Source organism: Vanellus vanellus (genome assembly GCF_965231255.1).
Source record: "Vanellus vanellus genome assembly, chromosome: 2".
Taxonomy (NCBI): Eukaryota; Metazoa; Chordata; class Aves; order Charadriiformes; family Charadriidae; genus Vanellus; species Vanellus vanellus.
The window spans coordinates 36,707,269-36,734,576 of NC_138906.1; the positions used below are offsets into that span (position 1 = coordinate 36,707,269).

The 27,308-nt window shown below is 41.4% G+C and overlaps 1 protein-coding gene across 4 annotated transcripts in view; it reads right to left on the bottom strand.

Moving 5' to 3' along the window:
* IGF2BP3 (insulin like growth factor 2 mRNA binding protein 3) overlaps positions 1-27,308 on the bottom strand; it is a gene marked incomplete at its 5' end in the record, with an annotated part of 114,701 nt that overhangs the window by 67,229 nt on the left and 20,164 nt on the right. For all 4 annotated transcript variants that reach the window (XM_082479406.1, XM_082479405.1, XM_082479404.1 and 1 more), the window contains one exon: positions 22,188-22,236. In XM_082479406.1, coding sequence (XP_082335532.1) covers positions 22,188-22,236 — 49 coding nt within the window. The remainder of the gene's footprint in view (positions 1-22,187; positions 22,237-27,308) is intronic.

The following is a 27,308-nucleotide window of genomic DNA, read 5'->3' on the forward strand; positions in this document are numbered from 1 at the left end:
CTGCCAGCAGCAATGCTCTGGCTCTGCCCCTCTGGAACCACCTTGAGATAGGGGGTTTGCACATGGGAGCCACGCTGGTCAGTGCTGCGCTCTGCTGGGAAGGGGGACCAGGGAGCACAGGTGAGATTCGGGGAAGAGAAGCAGCAGCAGCAAAGGGGAAAAGCAGCAGGGAAGTACAAAAGCTATGGGGAAATAGGTATATAGTTGCATAAAGCTGAAAGAATCAAGGTTACGCCTACAGTTGTTATTTTTCCACTTTCCCTCAAATTATTAAGTAATTCAAAAGGTAAATTCTTAACTCTGAATTAATTTGCCTAGGAAAAGAAAGCAAATATTGATTTAAAAGGACCACCTGTCTTAATACAAAATGCACCAACTTCTCAGTGGCATCTGTTAAAACCGTATCAAACAGACGAAGTGTCCAACAAGTCAATAGGTTCCTTATAAATTGTCTGTGTTTCTAATCTAACAGCAGTAAAATATTAGTCTTATACAAGGCAAGTGTTTTAATTTAAACTTCAATTAATTCTCAAAATCTTCATTAGAAGTGTTCTGAAAAATGTGGTAGGTTTTTTTTTTTCAGATGAGCAGAGGGTCTGACAGAAGTTTCACCCAAAACCATTTACGTTTTTTTAGATAGTGGAAAAGCACTATGGATTTGAAGACCTGATTATACACACATGAAGAGGCAAGGCTGAGAAAAGCAGACTGGTTTAGAACCTCCCACGAGTCACTGAATTTGGAGTCCCTGTTACTTTAAGCCCAGCCTAAATGACTGTCTTTAGACTTAAGTTCTGCTAATTGGAAGGTGTGAAGGACACAATACTCCTAAGAGAGGCATTGCTTGAGTGCAGAACCCAGCCTCTATTAACTGTTTCTTCTGCAACTGCATGCATAGACAACCCTTTGTAGAAGAATGGACAGGTAGTGACACTTCTCTGAAATTTAATTTTTTTTTTTTTAATCAGCGTAACTTAGTTCCTATATTGATGCAAATTTTAAAAGGTACACGTACTGCTTTTAAGTCCAATAGCCTCAGTAAATTGCCAAATAAACCAGAATGATTTATATAACTAATCATAAAAGGAAACCTCACACTGAAGAACTGGTATTACAGCAAATACAAGAAAAGATACAGAGCTTTAACTTTTCAAGCTTAATGACAGATGAACTTTTTTTTTTCCCCTTGTTGAGATCACTACCAATATTCAACGAGAAGAATTTTCCGGCGTATAGTAGAATTGGTCAGCCAAAGATCACTGAAACATAGAGGGAAGGAAAACTATATGCGTTAAGTCATACAAGCCAATAACCTCACTCACTGAGATTACTTACAAGAATTTAGAATTACACTGGCTTTTAATCTTGATTTCAATGCAGTAACAGGATATGATCTAGTACTGCAACAAATAACAAAAGTTACCACAACTTTAAGACCGGCTTCATTCTAGACCTTCCTTCAAGTTGTACATTTGCCCATACTTTACTTTCCTGATATCAACGTTTCCCAGTTTGCTGCTACTTCGTTAAAGGCAAAGAGAAAACCAGCGAGGTAGGCAGTAACAGTTACGCCATAGGGAACTGTTAGAAGGATTCCACCAAAAGTAACTCTCAAAATAACTTTAAAAAAAAAAAAAAAAAAACCACAAAAATAGCTCTCACACACAACCAAGTTTCATTTTTACTATGCTGCTTTTAAACCATTAATGAGTCATCTCTTAAATCACTAGCTATATTTATAAGGAATTATTCACACAGTAAACTAGGCTTCAATAAAATGAAACTGTATACATTTCCAATCCAAACTACTTTCCCCCCTTAAACTAGAGCCACACAGTAATCCACTGACTTAAAGGGTTTTTGCTTGTTTGGGTTTTTGGGTGGGTTGTTGTTTTTGTTGGGGTGTTTTGGTTTGTTGTTTTTTTTGGGGGGGGGGGCGGGGGGAGGGGTTGGTTGGTGGGGGTTTGTTTCTGGTTTTTTGTGGGTTTTTTTTTTTTTGAGGGGGCAGGGTGGGGTTGTTAAAAATTTACTCACTAATGGTAATTTTAAAATGCATTTACCATAGAGGTCTTTTTCACCTCACAGCAAAAACTTAATGTCTCCTACTACGTACTTAGCCTACACAAAATTTTCCTCTTTACCAGAAGGGCTTTCCACCAAAATAAATGAGACCAAAAGAGATTGTGGCACAGCAGAAGAACATAAAAAGCAATTAGTGGTGAAGTTTTTGTAGGTTGTGTCATTTCATGTTCTTTCCGTGCCTTCATGGGGCAGCAAAGACTTCATTAGAACAAACTCCAAGCAAAGACCAACTCCTGCAATCACTGCCCACTTTGATTAGTCTTAATCTTAGTGGAAGCACAGCAATTTTCACTGATTGCTTGTTTGAGGGACACATGATTTGCGCAATGTTTATTTTGGGCCGTCGCTGAGGGAGGGAGGGAGGGGTGCAGCCAAATGGGCAGTCGCCCAATCCAGATCACACAAAATACAGCATTCGCACTCTAGGAACATCTCAGCCTCAGCCGAACCCAGGGGAGCCTGCCCGCGGCGGGGAGGGTTGCGCGTCTCAGGACCCACCCAGAAGACTCCTGCAAGATGGAAACCACATCTCTACTCCCTGGAAAGCCCCAACAACCGCAGCACAGCCCCGAGAAAGGAGGGGAGGATGACATGGACGACCTTTGTAATGAAGTGTCCCAGGTTACAACACAAGGAGCACAGATATCCTTCAAGTATTGTAGAAGGAGCTATGAAGAGCTGCAAAACATGAAGTGGACCTCTTCATGAGAAGCAGGGGACACATGCAAGAATCTCTAAATGCACAACACACTTCAGGAATATTTAAAAAATTGCATTCCTCACTTAAACCAAACCAGGAAGCTACGACAACAAATACCTTTACTCATGGAGAGTCTTGCATCCACACACAACCCCAGATTCCACTAAAAACATTGAAATACCACCCTTTTTCAGGACACCCATTAATGAACAAACACCCTGCTCATTCAAACTACTTTTTGATGAACCCAAAATATGGACTTTATGTGGATCACACCACTTCAGTGCAACCTGTATGCTCCATAGTATCCGCAGCCTACAGAGTGCTGGCTCTGTGGGTCGTGTATGTTGGTGACAGCACATGTACTCACAGCACATGCTGATCATTTTGATGAAGTAACCATTAGGACTAAGAAACAAATTTAACATTCATGTGCACTCCAAAGTTACTGTATATACCCTATGTCCCAAGAAAACAGTAAGGAGGAAGATACCTGTTTTAGTTTCCCACAGTTCCTCCCCATTTTTTTTGGTCGTCTTGCTGCCAGGAATAAAGCTCTTCTCACTGATAAGCTGTGATGGGGTGGGCTGCTTAAGAGATACACAACAGAGGACAAACAGCACAGGGCAGCAGAAAGGAGCAAAGACCACATTAATGACCCCCTTATAGCTGCAGCCGGAGTCAAGCGGCAGGATTTCCTTAGACAGCATTGCTACATCTGGATGCCTCTCAGAAGGAAATGAAAAGCAACACTTCTGCAAGATATACTGTTAGATACGCCAAAGCCACAAAAGCATGCAAGAGGCAGCTATGAGATGAATTAAATTGCTAACAGAAATAAAGGAGAAGTTAATACACATTACCACAACAGTTACCTCTGTTCAAGTGATCAACATACCTTGGCAAGAAAAAAAAAAAAAAAAAAAAAAAAAAACAACCCACAAGCATCGCATAACATTGATCACGAGAAATTAGTTATGACCAGCTGATGGGTAGTTAAGCAACAACACACACAGTGGGGTGAGAAAAGGAGTTTTTGGAACACGACAAAGTAAGGTAGACATTGAAAAGCCTAAACAAGGGAAGTGTTGCTTGTGTTTTTTCTGAACAGATAGGTAATCTGCAGAACTGCAAGAAATCCTGCTAGAATTTGATTCCAAAAGTGGTTTGTAGAACAGTAACACCACAATCAGTTCTGTAGGAAGTATTTGTAGTGCTGATGATTCCTGTCCTCCCCGAATTCAACTGATACTCTTCTAAAACCATAGGAGACTGTGACTTTATAGTAATGGATAGGGAATTAGGAGCTGTAAGCTTACTTATAGTCACTTCCCTCCTCCATATTCAACTTTGTAGACTTTTGCATTCTTAATGCACCACAAAGAGTTGATGGAGGCTGAATATTATATAGGTTATAGCTTTATTCACAAGACAGCCACAACATATTAAGTCTTAATAATCTAGGATCTTGTGTGCAGCTGATCTACATCCTGACATCTATCAAAGGTGCAAAGATTCCTGTTGTGGGTTAGCACAGAATAAGAAGGCTTTGTATTAAAAATACCTCTTTTGACCAGCACAAAATAAGATTTCCTTGCAATTCTGGTTATACAGAAAATATTTTTTTTTGTACTTAGAAACTTAATTCCAGTTTTCCTTAAGATGAGGTAGAAGCAGGAATTTTAAACTGAATCCATAGAAAGCATCCACTAAGTTGCTAGTGAAGTAACCTATTAAGTCTAAAGTAATGTTTGCAGCATTGTCCAGAAGTATTTCATAAGAAAATAAGCCTACAAACTACAGTGTTTTTATAACTTTTTAAGTCATGTTCTTAACAGAACGAGAGACCAAAGGGATCTGAAAAACTACCTATTTTTGTGGAATAAAGACTCACTTATGTAGTTCCAGCTGCTTAATCCCCATGCTCACAAAACAAATAGTAAGTTTAAGATCCTGCCCCTGTCTGCCGCCCCCCCCCCCCCAATGCATCTTCAATCTCTGTATCCTCCAGCTTTTCTGCTATCAGATGATCTGGAAAGCACTACACCTTTAGCATCAGAGTATCACAAAAACTAGAAAATCCACACACACAGTTCCAAAACTCCTTAGTTTAAGCTTATAAAACATCTTCCCCATACCAATGTGACTGTACACTGGTCCCCAGCAAACAGGGCAAGGATAAGAGATGTCCTCTGCCCCCACCCCTGCCCTGGTCCTTGATGGAAGCAAGAGCCCCAGGAAAGCTGCATGTCCTACAAATCCCAGGGGACTCTGTAGCATCCAGGGAATACAGCATAAGGATGTTTCTATGTAGCTGCTGCAATTGGAGAATAGACAGGGAAAAGAAGAAAGCCGCTTCCTTCCACAGTGAGTTGAAATGAAAGTAAAACGGGAACTAGAGCGGACTCTTACCCATGAAAAAGAACAGGACCTTGGCTCACAGACCAAGGGGCAGAAAGCCTTCAAGTATGAAGAATCATCCAATAGTTTGAGACGGTTTGAAAGTCCAGAAACCATAGTCCAAATTGCCTGCTGATAAAACAAACTCAAGTGCGCAACAGGAGTGTGCATCACCTCCACTTGCTTTTCTAGTAATAGCAACATCAGAAAGGTTAGAAAACAGGTAAGCTAATGGAAGCTTATTATTTGGCTTGCTTTTTGTTCAGCTTAGAGAAAGAAACTGAGCTGGTGAATAGCAAATACTTTGCAAGGAGGAAGGCAGGGGCTTCAAGTGAGAGAATAATCCATGGTCAAGGACAATTATTTTGGTTTGGATGTTATTAAAATTATTAGCAGGCTTAAAGACAAGCAGAGAAGGGGGTTTTGTTTGTTTGTTTGGGGGGGGGGGGGATGGAGGTGTTTTGGTTTTTTTTTTTTTTAAAAGTTTTCTTTGCAGACAAAATTTGAGCGTCGTCTCATGGTAAAATTCTTTTGCTGATTTATAGAAATACCCCTTAACTGCTTATCTGGCACCAGACTAACAGTCTGGGAAGATCTATTTAAAAGCATTTTTTAAAGTTTAAGTAACTGTGCATGAGATGTTGGAACTCAACTAGAGACTCTAATTTTCAATCTTTTTATAATCTACATTTTTCTTTTGCCAAGTTTAAGATGTCAAAAAGAAAAGCAGAACTAATATACAGTATCTATAATTAACTTGTTAGTCACAATTTGAATGTGATGGTATCACTGCCCTGAAACTTATTATTAAAATGATCCCTCACTTGGTTATAAACTTACCATTGCCTGAATGAGAGAAAACTCATGAGAAAGTTGGTACCTCTGTTTGCTCCAATTAAATCACAAAAGATAAATACTCAAGAAGTATTTCTTTTTCAACCTTTCAAAAAAATTCAAACTCTTCACTTTTACAGTTAAAGCGATGACCCAGACGAGCAACAGTGAACCAAGCCAACACACTGCAGAAGTCAGTAGGGTTTTTTTTAAGGGGTTTCCCCACACACACACGCAGCTCTTTGGCAGAAAAGTCAGCAGTGCCCACTCTTACATTTTACGCACTAGCTCTGTCATTACTCATTGAAAATTTCCCATTGAGACTGAAGGCAACTGTTTATATTCCTTGCAAAATGGAAATTTCCTCTGTCCCAAACCCAACCACCTGAATTTGGTTAGATGTAAGAAGACTGGAGAGACCATATTTCCCTACCACATAGGCATTTGGAAGTAGTGAAAGTGCTGGTAGAACAGCTGTTGATCACTTCTGGTTGCCTTTACTTCCACTAAAATGAGAAATCCAAAGAGCAGAAGTGTCAAATGCCACTGCAGCTTGAAGATTTGTCACTCCACTAGTTACAGTACAGTCTACAATCTGCTCACTCCCCAAACACTTTTTTTTTTTTTATTGTGTCAGTACAGAAAACAGCATATAACTTCCACTCCACCATTTCACACAACCTGTACCACCTGCTTCTCTGAAAGGGGCAAATTCTGCTGAAAGTCAGAAGCTCTGTGGTTTTTTTCATTTATATATTTGATTCAGTGGCGTTCATGTTTATTAAATGCATTTTTCAAGAGGCCTTAAAAATACTTGGAGATATGCATATGCTGCAGAAGTGCACATCTGTGACCACGCTAACAGGGCAATGCACGTGCAACGTGGTGACCCTTCCTGGCACAGGGCACTGTGAGGGTTGGCTTTCCAGAGCGGCAGCAGCAATCTCCAACAGGAGAGCACACCAGACACTTCTGTGCTCTGCCATCAGAGATCTGTCACCCCTCAGCACAGGATATCGCCTCTTGCCTTGCAGGAGCCTAGGGTCAGCTCCCAAGCTTTGCATCAGCAGCCTGGCATCGCCCAGGAGCAAGTTTTCAGGTTTGCCACTATCCCAGCATAGGAAAGCACATATGGCCAGGTAGACCTGATGAGCTTTTTCCCTAATTCTCAAGGCCAGAAGGCCTCTTGTGCATTTGTGAAGCTCCCATCAACTGCTAAAACAGCTGGTGTCGCCGCAACAAAAATGCAAAAGACAGTGTTATACCTTCTTTGTTGTCAAGAAGAAGACAGACATCCAACAAGCTACTTGTAGTAGGGCAGTGCTTTTAACCCCACAAAGCTCAGAAGCTAATACTACGCAGAAGGATTGGGAGCGATGCAGAGCAGCCAGCACAGTCCAAGGATACCAGAGGCTACAGCTCTAATATCCATTATGCATTACAGTCTCAATGACCGGTTGCTTAGCCCACCTCTGTGAGGCTACATTAATACACCGTCTGAACGGTGGAGAAATTAATAGCAGTTTCACAATTGGAAATGTGAATAACCAAACCAAAGGGTGTCCACTAAACAGGTTGATCCTGGCAAGTTAATGGGAACTGTTGACATGCAGATATACGTGATCTCAGAAAATCCAGTATTCTTACTATAAGAAGAAAATAAGTCATTCCAGTCTGCTTTGAAAGAGACAGCAACTTCTCAAAAGGATAGAGGAGAGGATTGTCTGCCAACTTTAAACAGCAAGGCACAAAGGGCAGTTGCCTCACACAACCCAGGGAAGCTGCAAGACCACGGTTTGGCAAGCTGAAACAGAGTATTGCATAGCTTATATATATTTTGTAAATAAAACCACACTTCCACTTTGAAGCAGGTTAACATATTTCACTAGTCAGGTAAGGATACCACCTTGAGAGCTCTCCTCTCTGTTTCATAAAGACAGAAGCTACTTTCCTAACATACAGCCACACAAAACAAATCACCAACGTGCATTTCTACAGAGTCCAAAGGCACGACTGGCTTAGACCAGAAGTTGTCATGTAGCAAAGCAGTGGAAGTCACAGGCACTTCTCTCTAACACTTCACAGCAACACCAGATTTTGGGGTTTTTTTTCCTCCTCAACTCCTGAGCTCAAAAAAAGTGCAGGTGCTCTTCTGATACATTTTGTAGTCCTTCCACTCTCCTCCTAGATCCCGCAATGAAATTCACAGCTGTGGACCACAGAGATCTGATGGCTGGTTGTAGAGGCTATATACAGCATATCTAAGAGAAGTTAATATCTGCTATACAGCCATCTGCATGCATTCCTAAAGGTGTTTATAACACGTCACAACTCATTGGAGATCACACAGTCGGGAAAGTCCCAATCACTAATCTAGCATGAATTCCCTCTACACACTCCCACTGCAGTCCCAGACACGAAGGCTCTTCAAGTCTTCAGTATCCCCCCATTGCACTTTCTTCCACTTGTTTAAAAAACAGGATGTTACCAGGAACAGATGCCTCCTGGATATGAAACCCAAACCCACTGATGAATGACAGCTCACACTAATTACGGAGCATTAGTAAGAGGCTGATACAAAGGGGAAATGAGAAAGTTTCCTACAACGATGCAGTAACTCAAGTACATAACAAGTCATCCCAGTTCGCAATAGTAACCTGAACCAGCAACCATTTGGGGTGCAACAACCAATACCCACAAATCATAAAGTTTAAGGATAATGAGCTGATGCCACACTGCCTGTAAAAGTGCTTTAGGCCCACAGAAGTCTCATACTCAAAAAGACAAAAAAAAGAGTCCTGTAGTTAGGATGTAATAAGTATTGCTTTGGTGTAAGCTCCTGTGAACGGTGACTAGATTTCCACACATTTGGACAGAGAAACAGTTACCAAAAAACAACATGCCAAGAAGAAGAAAGGTGTGCTGAGAAGGCAGCATATGAAAGTTTCCCAGACCAAAAGCTTGTTGAATCTACACAAGGACACTAGCACACACTAACATCAACAGCAGATTTGCAACTCAGACCACATCCAAAAGGACAACAGCTGCTATACGCAGTCAGATGAAGGCCTACAGGTTTATTTGTACATCCAATGCAACAAAGGACTGAGGAACACCTACCTAGAAGCCACTGGCACATCATTATAACCCTCCACTTCAGAGTACATAGTTGAGGTTGGCCTCTTGGTTGCTGCTCACACTGGGTAACTATGAGATCAGTAAGGGAACTACGTGAGCAAATAAGAAAGTGTTGCATGAATAGCTATCTGCTACTCACGTAACAGCCTGCCTCTATTACTAAGAGCAACAAAAGAAACCAACACCCAATAAAAGGTGATCCAAGAAATGTTTGGATCCATTCCTTACACGTGCATTCAGTCCTTTATTAGGCTTTATAACAAGGTGGCTGTTTGCAAGGATAGTTTTAATATATCTTCCCTCCCCTCCAAGTTAATGGTGGGCTACAGTTTGAGTGATTTCCTGTTTCCATTATATTCCAAAATCCTGCTCATTTGCTCCACTAAAAGGCATGTGCTTGGAAGTGGTTTTGATGGCTTTTAGTCACATCCCCCCCCCTTGATTGCCACAACATCCAAAGCGTCTGAAAATAAGGGAGCTATTTCAAGTTACATTCCCTTCCTTCCCTGCCCACATGTACTTGGCTACCAGTTTGAGACACAGGATTAGAGGGAGCTTCAGGGTTTAGAATAACACAAAAAACCTTAAAAAGGCAGTACATTAACACAACTTCATCTCCCTTCCCCCTGCTCAGCAGCTTTTGGCTCGGTTGGTGTTCACCTAGATCTTTAAGATCTCCTACCTATCCTTCATGTCCTCATTGCTGCTTTCCAAGGCCTCAACCCAGCAGCCAGTACCCTGACCCACCATGGCACCCAGACTCTTGGAGCGAGCACTAGCTGCTGGATGAAATGGCAGTACGCAGGTGCAGACCGTGTTGTCATCTCTTGCCTTCCCGTAAGCGTGTGGTATTTCCCCTTGCTTGGTACAACAGCTTCACTTCTTGCCCCGGCCATGCTTCTCCCTCTTTCTGCAAGAGACTGCAGCTGAGGTCACGTTCTTTATTGGATGTGTAGGGAAAAGGAACAACAAGATTTTTCTGTAGCAGGAGATGAAAGCAAGTAAGAGCTGCGAGAAGAGACACGGCTAGGACCTCAGTCTTGAATGGCCAAGTTCAAGAATGCAACCGTAACACTGTGAAAGGGGATCGCTGAGGCAATGAAGCGGTGTGCTTGTATGGGTTAGCAACGAAGGAGGCGGCTCGTAGCAGTAGCAGCACCACAGCCTTTGCAACAGCCTAGCAGAGATGCTCATCAGAGAGGTAGCCTGAGAGCCACTTTCTACTCAGCTAGTGAACAAGACAAGAACACCCAAGATGCCTAAGCACAAGCATGAAGAGAGATGTGCTGACTACCATTGCTTTATGGAATCCCCTGGGCTGGAACTAGCCAGCCCCTTGGAAAGCAGCACATTTAGTTTCCCTCCCTCCACACGAGAGCCAGTTGCATGAAGTTAGGTCAACATGTGGTACGCATATGATTCAAATGTAACATTTCCTGCCAACCAGCAGCAAGCCCAGAGGAGGATCTGCACTACTGATAATGTCGATTTTTCCCATGGCTGTCATAAAAACGAAAAGTCTGCTGATCTCTCGAGACATAAGGAGCAAACCCCATTCCACTGATTAGCTTTCTGCCAGTTTCACTTCAGCTTTTTTTTTTTTTAAAAAAAAAAAAAAAAAAAAGGAGCAAAACCCAAGACATACACAGAGGTATCTGACAGCAGCTACCTTCATAAAGAGAAATAACCTAAAATGAATGATATAACTGTGTGCAGATTTGGTCCCTTAACTCCAAATCACTTAATAGAATTTCCAAGATTAGGACAAAGAAAATAAAAGGATGGGGAACAACTTCGACACAAAAACAACTAAGACAGGCTACGGCTCTTCAGCCTGGAGAAGAAATGGCTGATGAATAAAGGTCCTGAAAATAATAAGGGAAACAGAGAGGAAGAAAAAGGTCATCGAGCTACTACTATTCACTGTTGCCTCCAACACAGGAGCTGGGAGGCAGGTGGAAGTTCAAAGCATGTGAGATGAGATGGTTCTTCCTGCAACGTGCCCTAAAACCATGCAACTCTTCACTGCAGTGTATTGTGGATGCTAGGAGTTTGCACTGGTTCAAGAACACATTCGCAGAAACTATAGATGTATTTCTCAAATACAAAGGCACCATTTCTGGGTCAGTAGGTTACAGGGCTGCAAAACACTGAGAGCCAGGAAACTGCTCTAGTGAACTATCACTAACTCCTTGCCCTTATTCTCATACCCTTCCCAAGGCACAGCAAAGATCGGATATGGGACGATACATAAACCTTCCTTCTGACCCAGTGTTGCTGGTTTTACGTTCTTTATGCACAAACCACATAAGCGGGTTACGAAAAGAATCATTAAGGCCACTTGAAATTAACATTTTTCTATTCCTTTGGCTACCATGAGCAAGAGCTCATAACATTTGTCCTATTATTGCTTGAGGAACAATTCATTTATGCATTTCCTTCAATTCTTTTCAAATTATACGACTGGTAAGTCTGAAGAGACAATCCCTGCTAATGACATCCTCTTTTGAGGCAGGTAACTGAAATTAACTCAGAACTTCTCCAAGAACAGGACAGAAGTAACTAGTTTCTTAATTACACCAGTTTTACAACATTTGAAGGGCATCTTGGTTTATAAAAGCACATAGCTTTACCAGCAGCTTCACACATGCCAACAAAAAAGGTACTGACATCTAATTTCATCAGGAATTTTTGGGCTGCACTCTCAGCATCTAAAATCAGCACCTCCACAGAAGAGCCAACACCAGTAAGAACAACTGGTTCCTCATTTCACAGATAAAAACTGAAGCGAGCAAGATTTAAGGTATCAGGCAGCACAAGTAATTAGGAGAGACTAAGTTTACATGCAAAAGACACAGAAAAGCTACGCCAATAGCTTTGACAGGGATAACAGTACATTTTTCTTATCAAAAAACTATATTCTTTCACAAGTCAAAAGTCATACTTTGGGACTTTCATTACAACTTGCTAAGCTGAGGTTGCATTCAAAATGGAAAGAGTTTTCAGGAGCTACAATTTTCACCCAGTAGTCCCTTGGCAGTTTGTTTTTTATGCTATTAAACTACCAGTGAGAAACAAGATCATGGGATTACATGTGAAATCAAGAAAGCAGCAGTGTGTTGGTGCTGCTTATTTCACTTCTAGGCTGTCTCACTTAAGGTTGATTTGAGCAATGGGTTAACTTATCACTACGTTTAAGGAAATTTAGCCAGCAGTGGCATGCAGCCTAAATTCTATCTGCAGAGATGCAATACCATTCCCAGGCATGTTCCGCCTCCTATGCGTGCAGGTGACAGTCTTGCAGAGATTCCACATCCAGCTTAATTTCCAATAATAATGCCATAATGAATAACAATTGGGCTCAGAGCATGGTACTCTCCCTGGCCACATTCTACCTGGAGGCCAGTAACAAGTGGTTCGTCCTAGGGCCTGTCCTGCTTAACATCTTTGTCAATGACCTGGAGGAGGTGTTGCAGCACACCCTCCTCAAGTTTGGGAGCAAGACTAAACTAAGGGCAACAGTCAACATGCCAGTGGGCAGGACTGTCACCCAGAGAGACGTAGGCAGGGTAGAGGAATGGGCCAATAGCAACCTGATGAAATTTAACAAGGACAGATGCAAAGTCCTACACCAGGGAAGGAATAATCCCCCGCACATTGGTACAGGCTAAGGACTGCCTGGTGGGAGAGCAGCTCTGCTGAAAAGACCACGCGGGGTGTTGAAGTGCAGCAAGCTGAACAGGAGCTACACCTGTGTCCTGGCAGCAGAGGACGTCAACAACAACCTGGACTGTATTAACAGGCACACAGGCAACTGATGGAGGAAAGTCAATGAATGCTGAATAAAAGGAGATAATCACATGTAGATACTACATCCAATTTTGGGGCCTTCAGCACAAGACAGACATTGGGAACCTGAAAAAGAGTCCAGTGAAGGGCCACCAAAATGGTTGGGGGCTGGAGTACCTCTCCAGTTAGGAGAGGCTGAGGGAACTGGGCTTGTTAAGCCCCAGAACAGAGAGCTTTGAGGGGAACAGACAGCAGTCTGTCCCAGAGGTCATGGAGAAGATAGAGCCAGACTCTTCCCAGAAGTGCAGGGTGGGAGGACAAGAGACAACAGGCTTAAGTTGACACAACTAATGTCCTCACTAAGGAAAACAATTCTCACTAATAAAATAATTAATCCTTAGAACTGGTCACCCAGAGAGGTGGTGCAAACTGTATTCCTAGAGGTTTCCAAGACTGGACAAAACCCTAAGCAACGTGGTTTGAATTCAATACAGGCCTCGCTTTGAGTGGCAAGTTGGACTATAGATCTCCTGAGATCCCTTCCAACCTGAATGGTTTTGTAATTCTATAAAAGGACATGTCACAACACTAGATAAAGAGGTTGTACCATGATTAAAGTGACCCCATAAATAAAAATTTTAGCTAGGGGTGCAAGACTTTGGCAACCGAGCCCTTGAACAAAGGTCTTTACAGACACCTCTCTAGAATTGCAAATAAAAAGTAAGATTTGGTAGCTGGTTTCCCAAAAAGTGTTTTGAACCAAGCAAGCTTTTTGTGTCTTTTAAGATTTCTTACATTTTGGAGTCCCTGTTAGTGACAGGGTAAACAAGTAGCCATATTATTCTAGGCTTGTGAGCAACATATTGTTCTAACAGTACCAAGCAACCCCATGGCGATAATGCCAAAATTCTTGCACACTAACAGCTGTTTTAAGTATTAGAACATTTCTGAAAAGTTAAGGGATCACAGGTTGTGCCTTCCTTTATCCTAGAAGATCAAAAACTAGTCACAAAAAGAGAATTTTTCTCATCTTAGTCACAGGACAATAGAACAAATTTGGATGGGGGAAAAGTTTGGATCAAACAGTTGCACTGATCAAACAGTTGCACTGAATCATTCAATTTATTTTTTTTTTTTTTTTAAAGCCCTTCACTTAGCTATTTTTCCAGTGAATATTGGAAGGAAAATAAGATATAGTCCCATAAATGCAGCCTCCAAAGACATAAAGCTTCTGCATGTCTCGGTTGGAATGGCCACATTTAACACTTACTGTTTTCTGTGCTTTGACATTAATGCCTCTCACAGCCAAAAGCAGTTCATACTCCAACACAGAGATCTAGACAACTCAGTGAATCACAAAGCTGTGTGACTCAGATGTGACAACAGATTAAAAGTTTCAGGTCCAAGCAGTTGCTTCCCTCCACTCCTTGTCCTGCCCCCTCCACAACAGGGTTAGCCAACAGCTCACAACACAAGCCCCCAAGTCACTGCAGCTTACTACTCAGCATATTCACAGAAGCCAGCAGTTCTTCCAGCTTGCTCAATATACTGGCCAAAAAGCTGTGGCAGGTCAGCATCTTCTGAAGAAGTTGCTCAGCCAGCCTTCATGCCTCTGCCATATGAGTCAAAGTAGTCGCCTGACCAACCACCCAGCATCCCATTTCCTGCAGCATGAGCCCAAAGTCTTCCACTTCCTATTCTTTCAGCTTATCACCTTGGCCACCTTCTTCCAAGAAGAGTGACTTTCATACTTCTAGACTGTCCATCAACTCAGCTATGACCTGTTGAGTCTTCCGATTTCTTTGAAAGAATACTAGCATTATGTCTAGTTCATGTGGTTGGAAGACCACCTTCTGTATCTTCTAGGTGTTTAGTACAACAGAGCTCTAACTTCTCTATTCCTTGCTTAAGCTACTGCAATACAAGCTCCCTAAAGAAAAAAGTTGTGTTAACTAACACAATGCTACTTTTCTACAACTAAGCACAGCACAAAAAAGCACAGCAGAGTATCTTCAGTGGTGGCATCTGGGGTATTAACTCTTAAATAGAGGCAGTTGATAAAAGTATCACTACCAAGGACTCTTAATAAGATCCAGAAATTATTTTTTCAAAGTAAAAAATGCTGTAGTCCAATTCTCAAAGAAAATTATTTTTCCCCGTCAGATTTTTCCCTTGTTTACAACAACTGAAAGATGATTATCAGCACCACTGTAGCCAACACACTCATATGAATAAATCATTCCAAGCAAGAAATATGTTTATTGTATGTTTGCCCAAGGACCTTCACTCCCACACTCTGTATTTTAAACACCTGCAAAAGGTGTTTATTACCTCTCATATACCTGTAAGTATCACCCACTACAATTAAGCCAGGCAATTAAAATCCCAACATAAGCCAGTATGCTGTCCTAAGTGCAAAATTGGGTGGTCTGCCACAGATGTGGTCACCTTCCTATATCAGATTGCCTCACCTGCTGCTAAACCCAGTTAGACAATGGGAAATAATGTTCAGCTCAGGCAAAATAGTTAATTCACAGTGTGGGCCCCAGGGCAGATAGCAGAAAGGAAAGAAAACCCATCCTCTCTTTTCCCTTTGGTAGGAGAGGAGCAGAGGCAGCCCTCATGCTCCCCTGGGTATAGATCCAAGACCAGGAGGAAGCAGTGCTGCCCAGGGGGTCGGCATTGCCCCAGGGGCCGCTTGAGCCTCTCTCCTCTAGTTAGAAATCAAAATAAACAGGTGATCAACATTCAGCCTTTGTTTGATGTGCATAATTCTTCAGACATCTCTCCAGTTTCTCATTATAACAGAATTAACAGTCTATGCGTGAGGGGGGGGGGAGGAAATCTCTCTTCAGAAGGCTTTTGTCACAGTCCCCTAGAAAAGATTCATAAGGTAAACACAGCCAACACTACAACAGCAGGTGAGAAGTTGACCTTGTGATCGCTGCCAGGTAATAGTCATTAGTTTGATGGTAGGCTGGTAAAGAGCTCTATTTCAATAGGGTTTGCAGGGACCACCACATCTAGTGTTGTATCAGGTTTGTGTTCATTGCATTTGAAGACAGCACAAGCCCGAAATGGAATGCAAACATACCAGAGGACAAGATAAGAGCTCCGAGTGATCTTCAACTACAGGAACTACTCTGGAGAAGGCTTGTGGGACATTCCCAGGTGAGAGACTTAAGAACAATCAATTCCCTAGAAATAAGAGTCCTGAGAGGAGACTGAAAGAACTTAAACTCTCTCCTTAATCCCCCCGAAACAACATCGGTCTTCAACTATGTAAAAGACTGCTGCAGAGAACAGACTAACACGTTCTCCATTCTCCTGTTGAATAAGACTAGTAGTAACTGGCAAGAAGTACATCTTAGTGCACACTGAGGAAGAAACAGAAAACAAAGATCCCTACCAGAGATTCCCACACCTAGCAGGCAGCAGCGGATAATTTGTGCATGCTTAGCATTCTGCTAGCATTTTTATAGCTATACATTATTTTTATAGCACTACATTAAGTTAGGATTCTTGGAGGAGGCTTGAGGTGAAAGATCATATTTCAATACATTTTAAACCTCTTTACTGTTGATTCATCTTTCTTCTAGAATTCTTTTTATCATAGCTCAGCTCATTCCTGCATCTCTCCTTTACATCTTGCTTTATGAGAAGTATCTGCTTTGCATAATCCTAATTTATTCTTAATTTCAATGGTTTCATATTTTTCTTTTCCTTTCGTAAAACCCACAAGTTCCCCCCCGTCCTCTTCATACCCTTGGTATTCTAGAATAAGCTGCATCATAAACAGGTACCATTCAGTGAGATTAGTTTTCACACTGCACCTCTAGATTAAAAAAAAGCAAACAAACATCCACACACAACGTAGCTGTTTTAATCAAAGAAGAAACACAAGCTGCTACAGATCCTCAGGACAAACAGTTATGTGCACTGTAAAGAGTTACTAACATTTACTCACAATCAGAATCAGTCTCCATTCCTTTAAAGAAACTGAAAGTTTTCTTACAAAATAGGCAGATGGGTGGAGATGGCTCAAACCTTTCCTGCATTGACAGAAATCTCAATGCAGAACTTGCACTCACATTGCACCTCTGATCCAGAAATCCTTTTCCATTACTACTTCTGCTTGGAAAATCTAAAATATCAGAGGTCTCAGCATAACTATGAGACTTCGTTTTTCGTTTCCATGAAGAAGCGAGGAAAAGCAAACCCTGTTTAGTAACATGCTTTTTGCCTTTGGAAGAGCTAAATCAGACCTCCCTTCCCACACATTTCTGTCCCCGAAAGCAACCTGCAAGTCTCACAGCAAAGCTAGGAATACACATTCACAGTGTTTTTCTTGGTTCTCTGCTCACTCAACAGGTTCACACTCCACAGGCTCAGCTTTTAGTCTACCTTTTTTTGTTACGAAGTTCATCAACACTGTATCTGTTTATCTGTTCCATACAAACCGATAAGGAAATAAGCCCACAGAAGACAAGTGGGAACTCTTCAACAGCTACCTTCCTGCTGAGCCAGCAAGTGCTGATTCTGGCACCATCTGTGTCCTGAAAGTCTGTTCTCTAGCGCTTTATTCACTAAACATGGAAAAAATATTTGGAAAGAAAATGTCTTGAAGCATCTTCTACACTGAGGAAGCTGGTTTTAAAATGTTTTATTTTTTTTCTTTCTTTCAAAGGTGACATTTAACATAACGGTTCCTTCTCAGAAGGACTCTTACTTGGATCCCCACCGTGTTGAATCAGAAACAAACTCCAGGTTTTAAATCACTACACCTAGAGCTCCTTTCTAGACGGAATACTCACAAGCTAAGTGAGAGATTACTTGCGGTTACAAATTAGGAGTCAAAACAGTACGTTACTCTTTCCTGAACCACAGTCTGTAATAGAGATCTATTTACTTTTTCTGCAGAAACCATAGAGCCAGGGTGCTTGCTTCCAATAAGAAAGAGATGAGACTGGTATGTGTGGAGAATGGGAGAAGGTGGTGTGCCAAATCCTTCACTTACCATGATTCTTAGCATCAATCTGGGATTTGTATTTGATGAGTAAGGCAGGGAGGGCGAGAATTATACCCACCTACTAGCACTAAAAAAGGTGCACTAATTGTTTGAGTGTTTGTTTCACCAAAACAAACTTTAACAAGTGAAACTGATTTATTTAAAAAATAAAATCTGGTCATCCGCATGCCATTCAAATTACTGAATTGATACAATAACCTCTATATGCAATTTATATGCCAGCAGACTAAAAGGAAGATGCATTCCAGAAGTGATGATGCTTTTATGGAACATGGGCACTGATCCAGAGTCCTCAAACCTAGACAGCCCAGTGAGGGACGGGGGGAAAATGCAAATGAGTAGAGAATATGATCCTGGATAAGCCCCTACCAGTCCAGACTCTGATTTCGTTCTAAGGCAAGTCCCAAGTTTCCTCAGTTCAGACAGAGATGCTGCCTTCCCTCCACCTCCAGTTTCTCCTAGCTGGGCAAGGAGTACAAGAATACCCAACCCACGGATACAGAAACCTGTAGAACCTTGCCAAAAATCTTTTTGTGAAGTTCAAATTAATTACCAGGCAAGCTTTGTACAAACTTAACCTTGAATGCCTTGGAATACATTAGAATTTTATCTTTTACAGCTGCACTTTAAGAGTGAGCGCTTCAGGATAGCAACCTTGCGGTTTTGTTTCAATGTAGTAACCCAGCAGATTATAGCAGGTCATAATCTGCCCTTCTACCACTTAGCCCTGAATATGGTCTAAAAGGGTTATCTTACCATTTTTACTTATACCATGATGATCTGATAAGTACACAATGAACCCTTACATTACCCAGGGGAAACAACTACAAGGCCGATTGCTAGGGCTTGTTGTAAGAGTCGGTATTTTGTTCAGTAACTTTAACCTAAGTGAAGGAAAACACACAGCTGGAACATTTTTCTCCAAGAAGGCAGCCATAAAAAGCAAATAGTTAATCTGAATTTGTGTACTTGGTTTATGAAAAGTCTTATCAATAAATGCTCGTTACTCTGCGGCCATTTACACCCACTGTTGATCTCCCACTCTGTATGGAATAACTATGGGTCAAGTGTATAACCTCACATTAGTCTTCAGGATACCCAGGTTTCTTCCAAGGGGTTCATTTTCTTCCTCTCTTCCATGCTACTAAAGGCATTAGATTTTACTAAATAGGCATACACGCCTCTTAGAAATGTAAGTACGTACACTAGTGAAACAGTTTCAAGGTTTTCCACAGGAAACTCATTTACTCCAGCATTTTATGAATCTTAAGAGCCAGCTCCCTCCTGCATGGAGAACAAACCACCTTCCTCAGCTGATGTATCACAAAACATTCTCAATTCAGATGAAGCTTCAATTTATTCCCCAAACGTTTTTCTGGTTTTGAAAGCCAGGAGGCAATACTATTCTCCAGGGTGCTCAGGAGTGGGAACTACTACCAAACTCTGTTACACTTCACATTACAAACACTTCAGCTACATTCCTGTGGGACCAGCATCCCTACCGCTCTTCCAGACCTGCTTTCCCCAAACCCAACAAGCTTCATTTGAGGACATTATGGATGCCTTCCTTATAATATGAGGTTTTATGGGTAATTTGTTATAAGCCCAGGATCATCTCTTGTTGAGTTTGGGTGTGCACAGAGACCCTCACTGGGTCCCAGTCCTGCGTGGCCCAGGACTTACAGGTACCACTGCATGACAAACTGGCAACGACAGCAGCACCACGACAGTGAACTAGAGTCATGCACACTGACTGCTAGGGGCACACCTGTAGGTTTCCCGTGTAAAATGCTCTTTCTTTCTAGAAAGAACAAAATTAAAACACAACAATTATTTACACAGAGCTTAAGAAAATATTTTTGCAGAGTGACAAGGTAACCTTCCTAATAATGGTTATACTAGGGAAAAAAAATTGCCACAAGAACATTAGTTTTTCTTCTGTTATTTTCACATATCCCTATGTCACTGTAAAAAGAAAGATGTTGCTGGGTAGTAAGTGTGGTTTGTACTTCGATAGTGAACACACATGAGGGCTGCCAGACTGAACTAACCTAGAGACCTCTTTCATCAGTTGGTTTTGGTTTGGTTTTAAGGATTTCACACCCATTAGAAGTCAGTCTTGATTCAAGCAATTAACAAAGGAGTGATGAGGCAAGCAGATTGGCACAGAGAGACTATAAGAAATAATGTAAGTAAAATTGCTCCACTTGCCACACACACACACACCCCATCCCCTCAGAAAACATTATGCAAGAACATTGCTTCAATATGAATCCTCTGTACGTATAAACTTTTACTCTCCCTACCAAGCAACTGGTTGCAAGAAAGACTTGTTTTAAGGAGGAATCATCCAAGGCTTTCTTACAGAGCTCAAAGGAAGTTTTTGCAAGGTCTTTTAGCGCCAAAAAAGAGCTACCAGAGCCCAAGGTAAGCTTGACATAAGACAATTCTCTGATTAACTTAATTACGAGTTGCTGTATTTTGTCGTCACTGATATTTTGAGAGCATGCAAAACTTACCTGCTTAGCACAGAAGTGACGGGCCACCAGCACTTACAAAGAATAACTTTAGGAAGTTTGGGAACAAACTATACTTGGCAAGCAGCCCTGATGTTCCAAGGGGGTGCAAAAGTATTGTACAAAATTATTCTGGGGCCTTGTCCCTCTAAGCTGCCTGGGTCTACACAAGCAGCTTCAGGACATCTAGGCGAGGTTGAAATTATGTTAATAGGGGCAATTTTAATTCTTCCTTGGGAAATTTAGGAAGACAGTGTTTTAAAAAGACACGGCAGAAGGAACATCTGTCTGGGACCAGATGTCACCACAGAAACTGCAGCAATGGAGGAGGACAGGGAAATTTTTGTTTAAAATAAAATAAATCGGGAAGCAGATGGGAAACGGGGTAGATACCTGTAACATACAAGCAGGAACAGCTACATACGTGTAAGGAGGGACGAGCAGGTAGAAGCCTTTTGAGGTACTCTGCTCAACAGTGCTTACATCCATGTTTATTCACATTTTTCTGAATCGTATGCCTCTGCTCTGATACTCACTATTCCTACACAAAATCCTCAGAGGAAGTTTGTACCAAAAAATAAGTTAATCCTCAAATCCGTCACCCTCAACCACTTCTATTACTACTCTTCCCAAAAGCTTGAACAAACAAAAAAAAAAAAACCACCACGCAGTTATGAATTTGAAATAAAAGCTACCAGGTGGATACAGTTCAACTGAGGGGAGCACAAGGTTTGAGAAGTGCGGAGGAAATGCTCGTATGGGCAGCACACACACAAGAAGGACAGACTGAAGCAACGAGAGGTGGCGTGTGTTGGCATCTTACAGAAACCCTGTGGTTGACAGCCTAGGAGCCTAGGTTGGACGGAGCAATGCTTCCGTTCTTCTCCAAAGCTAGGAAGCAATCGGGAAGTGCAAACAAAGAAGTAGCTGCAGATGGAAAGTGAGATGAAGAAGGCAGACCAAACCTGCTCAGAGAACAGTGCTACCGGAGCTTTATCCTCAAACCCTTCACTCTCCCTCAGGCAAAAGGATGACTTACCACCAGTACAATGTGAAAACCACGTTTTAAACACATACAAGGTAGAAAAAAAAAAAAATAGTAAAAAAAAAGAACCACACAAATCTGTTCTCACAGTAGCCCATCTACTGCAAAAATTATAACACTTCGTGGAGTGTAAACAGCAAGTATACAATATATTGGTGAGAGCCAATAACTGTAATAGCACAAGCAAAAAGTTTGCCATAATGCCACTATAGAGGAGCAAGGGGGGGTGAGGGTGGGGGATGGGGAAGAAATCAAAGAAAAAGAATCAGCACTAAATTTCTGCTTTTGTAAAGGCTTTAGCCAAATATTTAAATATGAACTTGTATTAAGTTTACTGAACTCACACACCAGCAAGGTCCAAAACGGACCAGCTTTCAGTCAAAGAGAGTGACTGCATCAGGAAGTCAGCATTCACCAAAAGAATCCATTTCAACATTTTTTATGGTTAACTCGGAGAGCAGAAATGAAGGCAGTTATCTGAATTGCTTAGAAGGCTCTATTGTTCCCTCTTCCAAAGGATTTTTCCCCAGAACAGAATGGGTGGTGTGTGCAAAGCAAGTGAAAGGTGGGGGAAGGGGAAAATTCTTGTGGATAAAGAGAGAAACAGAAACACAGTTTTAAGCACAGATATCAAATTTTAAAGTGACTTCCTACCTCCCACTGCAAGTGAGGCGGGATATTTCTGATCTGAAGCTTCCGACTCCTGCAGATAAATTAAAGAAAATAGGTTTTTTTAGAAAAAAAAAAAAAGAGAGAAAACATCATTGCAAGATAGACTATACATAGCAGTGTCTGCATTTAAGTATCTGTCATAATAAGAGGACCAAAACCAAATACACAACTCAAAAAATCCCAACAGATCGCTGGGGGGGAATGTCAGGTCAAAATCATTTCAAGTCCAAAGAGCTGTTACAGAAATACTTGTTACACATTTGACAGCTGTTACATTTCATGGAGTCTCCACTTTTCTTGAAGACTATTTCTATTTCAGCTTTAAGGCCTTCAGTATCTAACTCCCTCTGTTATAAATGGGTGTGATAATCCCATGTATTTGTACTGGGCTCCCCTCCACACAGTAAGAATTACTTTCTTTTTTTTTTTTTTAAATTCACCAAGAAGAAACTTTAGGATTCTGCTTCTCTTCAAGGAAGAGAATATAAATTTGAATAAGTACTTCTGCTTTAATATTAAGCTTTTTGTTAGCCTAAGGACTGACTATATTCTAACATTGATATGACTGACATTCTCCATCTCTTATCAGGAGGAGGGGGTAACAATCAGTAAATTCATTGTACCCCAAATTTACATCAGTTTTCGCTTATCTAGTAAACAAAACATTCACTTTGAAGTGCTACAGCAACGCCTGGCAGTGTGCTGGCTGCCTTCACAGCCAAGTCCTTTGTCTCCTCCCTTCCCCCAAAGGGAGAGAACAAATAAATGCCAGAGATGCCACAAAACCCTTGGGATTTACAAGAATGCGTAGATTAACACAGTTTCAGCTGAGCTCAGGTAGGGCATGCTGGTTGGATCAGTCTGGATAGCCTGGGAAGATCTGGGGAAGGGAGAGGGGACAACACAGAGCAGTCTAGCTTAGAGGGTCTCCACTGCATTTTGGTTCGCCAAAGCAGCTGAAATAAGAGTCTCATGTTCAAACACACAGTTTTAATTGCTCAATACTGACCTCTCACAGAAAAACCCTTCACACTTTAAAGACTTGTTATAATAGAATAGAAGGTTGTTAAACTAACACAGGCCAGTAAAATCTTGCGACAAAACAAGTTTTAGGGATGTTCCTATCTAGATAGGAAAATCTAAAGCTTTCTTTTTCCCCTTCAGATCCTTTTAAAATTCACTCCTTAACACCACCGCCACCCACCCACCCAGGCCTGCAGTGAGCATTTTACATCTTGAAATGCTCTTCTCAACAGGCTTTGTTTGGGACACAGGGAGAGCTTACAGCGCAGAGCACCTTGCCCAAAACTTCTCCTCACGCGGAGGTGTCACCCCCAACAGGACAGCGACCATGAGATCAAGTGACAAGCATGCTTTCTCCAGAAAAGATGAACAGGTCTCAGTTGCGCAGCATTTCTCAGCTATTTTCACTTCTTCCCAAGCAAGCAAGAGCCAACTTCAGCATTTTATCATATAAATAGGCAAGGAAGGGAGAACGAAAACCCAAACCGCACACAGCGCCCTTTAAGCTTTCATTTCCAATACAGCAAAGAGCGAGTCAGGAGCTGCTTCACTGTAATAGGGATGGGGAGAAAGGGTCCTCGAAGTCCGCAAAGGTTTCCTTAAACTGTAATCTCAGCTAGCGATACTGCTATAAAAACAATCACCCTGAAGTAATGATATACCGCTCTGAAATATCAAAATAATCTCACACAGCAACCTGAAACTTGAAAGTCGGGTCCTCAAGTAGAACATAAAAGGGGATGTTCATTCAATAATATTAAAAATACTGGGAAATTTTAATGCAGAAAAATCCCAAACCACAAAATTGGCAGCCAATACGCTATTCAATGTGCTTCAAACTGTGTCGTGCCATTAGTCTCTCACACTTGTACATTCAAATTAAAATTCATGAGAGTTTCGTAGCAAGGAGTGCCACTCGCAGAAGGATGTGAGCACGCAACAGCCCAGTCAGCACACCAACAACATGCTCACGCTGAGCAGTGAATACCCACTGGTGGGAAGGAGAAGGGGGAAAAGTCCTTTCCAGAAGCACATGTGAGGTGGCAGTTGTGTGCAACTTGTACATTTCATTTTGTAAGGAAAACCTACATATCTTCTCCTTTACTACCCAACACCTGAAAGATGGACACCACCACCCCCCCCAAAAAAGCAATCTCTACATTTACTCAACAATAAAGGACATAACACAAGCTTTGGAGGTGGTGTGGTTTTTTTCCCCCCTCTTCCCACATGACTTCAAGTGACTGAAGAGTTTGATGCAATTTAAAACTTTTGCCAGCCAACATTTGTAGAACAGAAATAACCTGAACATCCTAAAAGGAAGGAAGAGGGAGAGGAGCAAAGAGAAATGCCACCTTAAAATTACCAGTTCCTCTACCGCATTCATAAAGAGCCAAAGGAAATGGCAAGCCAAGTACAAAACGGGTACAGTCCCGCTGTGCACCTCAATTTATGGCAATAGTGAGACACCTATTGTACGAAAGTGAAAGGTCACTTCAAAAATAGAAAAATAGCTATATGAACCATTTAATTTGAAACTATTTACACCTTCATCAGTCGCTTGGCTGCGCTGCAAGTAATTTTAACTTGTCACCCAATGCACAAGTTTGAAGGCTAGTGTTTATTGACACATGTGAAAATTTAATTTTTTTTTTTTTTTTACATTGCTATATCACAATTAGCAATTGGGAAAAAAAAAAAAAAAAAGAATAAAGCTTTGCATGGCCAAGAGAGGAATCACACAGAACCAGCGTAAGATAAAAGGACACAAGCACCTTTGAGACATCTCCATTTCAGTTACTATCAGCTCCTATTAAAAAAAAAAATAAAATCTAAATGTATTTCTTAAAATTACCTAAAAACACATAAAGCTTGCAACCCCTTTCCCCCTCTGCCCTTCTCCCCAGATGGAAAGAATAGATAGAAGTGACAGAGCTGGTTTTGTGTTCCCAGGACCAGAATAAGCACTGAATTAGCAGCGAGCAGAGAGATAACGAATCCCTCACACGCTGCCATAACCTCCGCAGCTCCTGCTCCGAGACATCACTACTCCTGCACTTTGCCAGCCCCATACAGGTCCTTGCTGCAGGGCGGCACGAGTGATCTGCAGTCACCTCTAATGCATGCATGCAAACCCACAGAGAATCAGCTCCCAACTTCCTCCGGAAAAATCCCAAGCCAAATGCAAACGTGCATCAGAGAGTGAGGGACAAAGCTAGGTCTGACTGAATTTACTGGAGCGGGAACAGCTTCCATGAGGATGAGTTCCGACTTCAGAAAGCACGCTTTTGCACGGGGACAAAACTCTACACAATAGGTGGGGAAAACAATATAGGAGCATCTTTCTGGAAATGCTCACCCATCTCAGACAATGTCAGTTCTTTCAGGGCGTTTTCCATCTTCCTCATAACCCTATTTTCTTCATCGAAGTACAGATTATGCAAAGCTCCTACAGCTATTCACACCCCAGGCAGCATAAACCCAGAGGGTTTTATCTTGTTTTGAAATAATTTTAAGTTTTGTTACTTTACAACTACTTGCAGTCATACCAGGTGTGCGAGACAAGAAATACTTTCAAACTCCACAAAGGTATTTTATTACAATAGTTTCATTTATACATAGCTCACCTAGTCTTAATAAACCCGTAGTAAACATTGCCAGCATATCTCAATGTTACTCATGTAAGCCCCATGTATGTGCTTTTTCCAGTTTAGGCAGATTTCTTAATTCATTCAATTCTAAATAGGCATTGCAAATAGATGCAAACTGAAAAAATAGTTTGGGTAAGTTTTGTTTGTGCTCTGTATCCTATGAAGGTTTTTAAAAGCTTCACAGCAAGTGAACAGGTGTTCCCACTTGTGTCTCTTTTTAAAGACACCCAAAACACCTTTTATTGGGTAAGAAGAAAACAGACTTCTCTGGTTTCTGTATAAGGTTAGTCCATAAGCAATTATTTGGCAATAATTTACTTTTAAGAGCAATTGCACACATTTTAGTTCTTCTTTTCAGGTATTATGCAGGTGGCTGGATTCAGTTACTTCAAGCCACAGCTGATGACCTTATGTCAACGTATTTATTCTGAGGATGTTGAGATACGGACTCTTGTGTTTGGGGGACACGAATATCTCTGCAACACTGAAAGCGGAGAAAACAAAAATATGTCATTCTGCCCCTTCACAAGGAAAGCAGCATATTTGTGCTACATGTGTGTACGGAGACAGAAAGGGCTAAGTACCATAAAGACAGATAATTTACTAAAAGCCCTCTTAACGATCTCCAAAGAGGTAGTCTCTCGTACGTAAATACAGAGAACACATATGCAGTGACGCCCAGTGCTCCTGACCCACAAGAACCCTTCACACATATGAAACAATACTAAACATGTCTTAGAGAAAAGGTGGTGGGAGGAGGCAAGAAAAAAACCCACAATTTCATCATTCCCTTTCTTTTATATGTACTCTTTCCTTCTGTCTCTGCCCTCTCTTATTTACATCACTTTTTTCTTCAGCCTATCAAAATCCTCTTGGGTTAAAAAGGTCTTGAAAATTGTCTATTTTTGCATCCTTGCATTAAATAAAATCTCACTATATGCTTTTGCTCACTAATACAATCTCACTGTATGCTTTATGTGACATTTAGCAAAGGCAAATCACATAAGACCCACACCTCCCCTTAAGGGAGAATAACTTTAAAAAACAGAAGATAGGCAATTATAAAGCAAAGAACAATAAAAATGCTTCTGCTCACAGCCCTGATTTTTTGTAACTCATGGTATATTTCATAAGTGTGTCAAAATTTGACTGTTTCAGAGGGGAGCATTACACACAAGTATCAAAGCAATTGCACTTCCACGCTGTCATTGTAACCACACTCTTACCAGACCCTGATCCCCATCCTCCCTCCCCCTGGAGACCTACTGCCTCCTGCTCCTTAATTCCCATTTCTCAACAATAATGCCACGTAATGCTCTCTTATTTCAGCAGCCATATGAACTACGCAGAAAATTAATGCCTTAAGCCCGCACAGCGCAAACCTACTCTTTTTAAACAAGAATCGGGGGGGGGGAGTTAAACATGTTTG